The sequence below is a fragment of the Gobio gobio genome, assembly GCF_949357685.1.
Source record: "Gobio gobio genome assembly, chromosome: 5".
NCBI lineage: Eukaryota > Metazoa > Chordata > Actinopteri > Cypriniformes > Gobionidae > Gobio > Gobio gobio.
In genome coordinates, this window is record NC_137101.1 from 11,844,312 (window position 1) to 11,850,449 (window position 6,138).

At 33.4% G+C, this 6,138-nt stretch overlaps 1 protein-coding gene across 4 annotated transcripts in view; it reads left to right on the forward strand.

The window, feature by feature from the left end:
* ccdc136b (coiled-coil domain containing 136b) overlaps window positions 1-4,824 on the forward strand; it is a 48,562-nt gene extending 43,738 nt beyond the window's left edge. For all 4 annotated transcript variants that reach the window (XM_079816379.1, XM_079816378.1, XM_079816377.1 and 1 more), the window contains one exon: window positions 1,865-4,824. Coding sequence is in view for 1 of the 4 variants with exons in the window: in XM_079816380.1 (XP_079672506.1) it covers window positions 1,865-1,951 (87 nt within the window). In the remaining 3 variants the exon portion in view is untranslated. The remainder of the gene's footprint in view (window positions 1-1,864) is intronic.
* The last annotated feature ends 1,314 nt before the right edge of the window (window positions 4,825-6,138 follow it).

Below are 6,138 nucleotides of genomic sequence, written 5' to 3' on the forward strand. Positions count from 1 at the left end.
TCTAAAGTGTTACTTAAAAGATAGAGCAATTCCTGTCAACACTTCTCAAACATCTTTACTTGACAGAATATTTTATCATCCAATTCCTGACTGAAAACAGGTTTAAAACCTCCTGAACACAACATTTAAAACTCTCTTTAGGATGGAGTAAGTAAAAAAAGGGTCAGTTCGTTGAGAAAAATGAATCCTGTATAAAGAAAAATGGACTTAAAGGAAGTTCCAAATTAGCTTTTGTAGTAGAGCAGAATTTTTGCTTTCTAGACATACAGCATTTCTCATGTTTTTGAGTCAGGATTTTTGGAATCATCAAAAATCTGATCGCATGAAGTCATATTCAGACGTCTTCTGAGATTTCCGAACGTTATTATCCCAGCCAAACGCATGACACAACTCTGACTTCAACAGTTATGCTGCCCAGCAGGACCGACTGAAGCCACACACACTTACACAGTTCTTTGATTCCACTGGACAGTCATGCGGTTTCCACTGCCAATTTCACAACGCCAGATGGAGAGAGAGTAATAGAGTATGTAAAAGGGAACGTGTGTGACAGTGATTGGAGTATTTACTGGGTCATTGCTCTTGGCTTTGTATCTCTCCACATTTCTGGATGGGTATATTTAGCTCTCATATCCAGCGCTATAACAGAAGATGACTGGGAATAAACAACAAGTCCTAAGAAGGTTCATTAAAAACAGAAGAGATCTGAATTCTAGAAATTTCGAGAAAAATTGTGTTCCGACTCTGGTTTGTGCAGTTTCATCGACATTTGTGTGACATTTGGTGAACGCCTAGATGAAAAATGTCTTACTTTTACAAAATTAGAGATGCACAATATCGATGTTAATACCATATATATATATATATATATATATATATAATAGTATAATAGTGTGTATATAACATAATAACATTGTATATTTTATAATTGTATTGTATATTTTATAATTTTGTATATAAACATTATATTAAAAAAATGTGTATATAAAAGTATAAAATGTATAATATCATTAATATTAAATTTAATTGTGTATATATATATATATATATATATGTATATAATAGTGTGTGTATATAAAAGTGTATTATTTTATATTTTTATTTTATTTTATAACGTGTATATAAAATTATACTTTTACAAAATTAGAGATGCACAATATCGATGTTAATATCATATCAGCCAATATTTATATATATATATATATATATATATATATAATATTATATATATATATTATATATATAATAGTATAATAGTGTGTATATAACATGATAACATTGTATATTTTATAATTGTATTGTATATTTTATAATTTTGTATATAAACATTATATTTAAAAAAATTGTATATAAAAGTATAAAATGTATAATATCATTAATATTAAATTTAATTATATATATATATATATATATATATATATATATATATATATATATATATATATATATATATATATATATATATATAATTTAATTCATATATATTTATATATAATAATGTGTTTATATAAAAGTATATTATTTTATATATTTTTTAATTTTATAACGTGTATATAAAATATATGTATTTAATAAATATAATATTATTATATTATATTATCATTAATATTACATTTTTAATTATATAAGTTTTTCATTCTATATATAAATATTATAGAATATATGTATATTCTGATTATGTAAAATAAAAATGATGTCATTAAAATATCAAAATATATATGGACAATAACCTTTAAATAGCCAAAAACTAAATTCTATACTATAATTATAATAATAAGAGTAATAAAGAATAGCAAACAATTGAAATATGACCTCTCTTGACCTTTACCCTCTGATGTCATTCTCTTCTTCTCATTGACCTCAGGATAATGACTGGAACCTGGTGATGGTTGTTGCTGTGGCAGCAGCAGCAGTTCTACTCATTCCCAGTTTCACCAGAGCTCTGGCCTGAGGGCTAGACAGGAAGTGACCTCATCATCCCACTCCGCCCACGGTACACAACTCTATCACCATGACCACATTCAACCACCAATGGGAACTGAAAACCATTACTCACCTGGGTCATACAGGATCACTTGATGCTTTTTGATGTGCACTGTGATGCTGGTTGTTTGCCGTCTCAACTGCTTTTGCTCTGCTTTTGTAGACAGTCATACATCCGTTTTGACCAGTAGTGCTACAGACACTGATGGGTATTAAAAGGTCAGAATGGAGGAGCTTCTGATTGGTCTGGCTCCCCGCTTTCCATTTCACAAGGTGTTTTCTTTCCTTAATGGACAATTTCAAAGGTCCTCTCGAAACAGTTTGCCTTATCACTTTTAGATAGAACATTTGCACAATTTACCTCTTTTTGGCTATCAAAAATAAGCAGATCTCTTGGGGACCGAAGAGGATGCCGTTCTTCATCAACAACGCTTTGGATGCAGCATATTTGCTTTGTGCTTCATTGCTTTTTGATTAGGTAGAAGCATGCAGTATTTATTTAATCTTCCTGGATCTGCATTTGTAATAATTACACATCGAAGTCTCAGTGCTGTCAGAATGGTTTGTGTTTAGGTTCAATAACTGAGAACTTCTTTTATTTGTCCATGGCATGGTTTCTAACTCAAAAACTAGGTAGGTAACTGTACAGTACTTCTCTATATGCTCATTTTTACATTACTTTTGGTGGAGAAAAAAAAGGAAGATTCCAGGTGAGTTAAGGTTTTCCCAACAGGCAGACATGCTTATTTTAAACTTTCCACAGATATTTTTGTATCTGAATTGTTTATTCCAAAACATGAAATGTATAGATTGATTATGTGAGTTTAGATCACGCTAAAGAGTGATAGATATTTTTATACAAGGGTTGACTAATCACTACAATGACACTAAAATAACTCTGAAATGAGTGTAATGAACAAACACAGATCTACTGTAATTGCGTTGCTGATTTAATCTGATGTTATTTGCTCCTTATTTTTGGCATTTTGCATGTTATACATATCTATACATATATATCTCTTCTCTCCAAAGAAATTGAGGCAAAGTACAGCGTTGGAAAGTTATGACAGAAAGCGCAAAATGTCACGAGCAAGTGGTTCTCAACTGGACTGTCAGGACCCAAAAATAAGTCGCAGGTATGTTTTCAAAGTGTCATTGCAGGGAAAAACAGTCCTGAGGTTAAAATACTGTAGCAAAATAAAAATCTTGTAGTCTGTAAGTATACCCAAATCATGGTAGTCATTTTGCATATTGTTGGGCCTATGCAGTATTTTTAACTACAAAAAAAAAAAACTATTTTAATAGTGTGTTCGTTGGCCACTTAATGTGTAATGTAAAAACCAGTTGAGAGCTACTGTCTATAGAGTCTTCTAGAAAACCATAACAAAGGCGTTTCTTACAATGCAATGCAATCTGTAGCATAAATCCATAGCATGAATTAATTATCTAGCTAATGAGCGCTAGACTCAGAAACTTCCATACTGCCTTTCACCAAAAAAAAGTTACGACGACAAGAAACGTGTCTTAAATGATGTTAACTAAAGACAAATATGTACTTAAATGTAGCTTTTTACATCAGAAGTCACAATTTTGAGGTCTATTATAAAAGTACCTTCCTGTAGGAAGATTAACACTACTGTCACTGAACCATCATGTAAAGGTTCTGGTAAATGAATGCTTTGAGCCTAGAGGTACTAATGTTATGAACAGAATCTATTACTTTATACTTACAGTATCTATTACTCTATAATCGTTCCTGGTATACACACACAAGTTGTCTTCACCTGATGTCTTTTTGTGTCATTTTAAACAGCTCAAAGTGGCGATATAATAGTAGACATATTTGCTTCTAGACGGTCGACTAGCGTTGTAACCAGTGATCTTTGTAGTGTGTTTTTAAGACTCGGCATTAGTTGTTGCCGACTCTCGGTGTTCTGGAATATTTACAGTATCCCAATTCATTCCAGTGCCGTTTGATAGACTCAGAAGTGGTAGCACAGCTGAATGTTCAATGTATCAATGGTCAGCTGACTTTCTATTAAACAGTGCATGCTACACAGTGACTTGTCTTTGAAATAAACGTGATATTCGTCCTGCGCTGCGTTGGATAGTTTGTTACTTTGACGAAATGGAATATGAAAATGTGAACGAGTCAATTATGAGTCAGAACGAGATTCACACACTCTTCCACTCAGCACTTGTAAATGATGTAATGTGTACAGATTGTGCATTAGCATGTCTGATTCCGCATGCTGAGTGATAGAAACCAGTGGTAGGTTTTAGCTCCCGTCACAGTTTTGTACCAGTAGACGTCGCATGCATTGTCCAAATCTGCCATTTTTGGGGGTTTTTGTGTTGAATATGAAGACCAATGTCAAGTTATTATTTTATCTGTTACTTATGAAACTGTCCAGCAACTTTTGGAAAGCCCAGTTTTTCTCCAAATGGATATGAAGTGATTCACTTTATCAATGAATCTCTATTGAATGTCTGTTTTAAGTCCATACTGCACATTCCAGTTCTCTCTTCTGTTGCGTTTATCTTCTATTTAAAGTATTTTAGTTGTTGAGCGAATTGCAAGTTGTACAGACTAACAAAATGGTTTGTAAATGCGCTTTAATGGATGCTGGGGGGTGGTAAATGTGTGTCTGTGTGTGGCGATACTGCTGCTTGTCTGTATGTGGTTGTGTAATTGTAACTGTTGTACAATGTCTTTGATATGTTTACATGTTGTCCTGCCTTATCAGGCGTTTATTTAAAATAATAATGATATTTGAAGTATTTTGGTAACCATGTATATTTTGTAAATGAACAGGAACAAATAAAGTAGTTTATCCAGAGCATCCTGATTTAATACATGGGCTCGTTTATTCCTGTCAGATCAGAGCTCGCTTTTGTTGAATCATAAGGTGAGCTGACATCCGTGCCTTCCACCAAATGATAAACAGATGTCCCCCTTCATTTATCTTTCTTCTGACCTCCACATTTTGTCAGTTCACATCGAAGCGTGCTGAGGTTCTGAGTCATGGCTGTGACTTCACTTCGAGTATATGAACCTCTTCTATTCCTGGGTTTTGTGTGTCAGTCTGTGGAAAAGGTTGCTTTTCTTTTGGACCCTCCTGAATTTATGTCTTTGTGTGTGACACATAGAACAGGGTGTCCACGGGGGTCCATACTTTTCCAGTAATGGTGAACCTCATGCCTGTATATGGTTTAGTCACCGTTCACCACACTCTGAATTACAATAACTCATTCTGTATTACTGTTGCGCATTCACTGTGTATACATTTCAGTACAGACACATAGTATCTCACAGTTTGTTATTGTAATGAATTCAGTCGTGTGAGCCCTCTATAGCATAACTTTGTGTTAAATGTTTGTAATATTTTCATAAAAGGTTTAGACCATATATGGAGAGTTTGTGTGTAACGTCAAATGATACAAGTTTCCAGGTCATTGACATTTGACAGCACCGGGACCTGAGGTCAAGAAATGGTTTGTAAGCTTTTTTGTGTGTGTGTGTCTGAAATCATCATTGTAATGATGGTTATGGTCATATCTCTATAACAGTAAGGTTTAAATGGAACAAACAATAAACTAGCCCCAGTCTATAATTTCACAATGCGTAGCCTCAAGAATATACCTTAAAAAGTAATTTTAATACTATCATTATTCATGTTTTTGTGCCATATTAACAATTAATTTATAAAAGTATACTAATAATTTAGTATGATTTATCTACTGTTTTCCTAATGGGGACCAGTATGTCCAATTTGTCCCCACAATGTAAAAAGTTTCAGGTTTTACTATCCTTATGGGGATATGTAATGATAAGAAGGGAATACCTGGAACACACACACACACATATATACACTATATTGCCAAAAGTATTGGGACACCCTCAAAATAATTGAATTCAGGTGTTCCAATCACTTCCATGGCCACAGGTGTATAAAATCAAGCATCTAGGCATGCAGACGCTTCTACAAATATTTGTGAAAGAATGGGTCGCTTTCAGGAGCTCAGTGAATTCAAACGTGGTACCGTGATAGGTTTCCACCTGTGCAATAAGTCCATTCGTGAAATTTCCTCACGTCTAAATATTCCACGGTCAACTGTTAGGGTATTATAACAAAGTGGAAGCAATTGGGAACA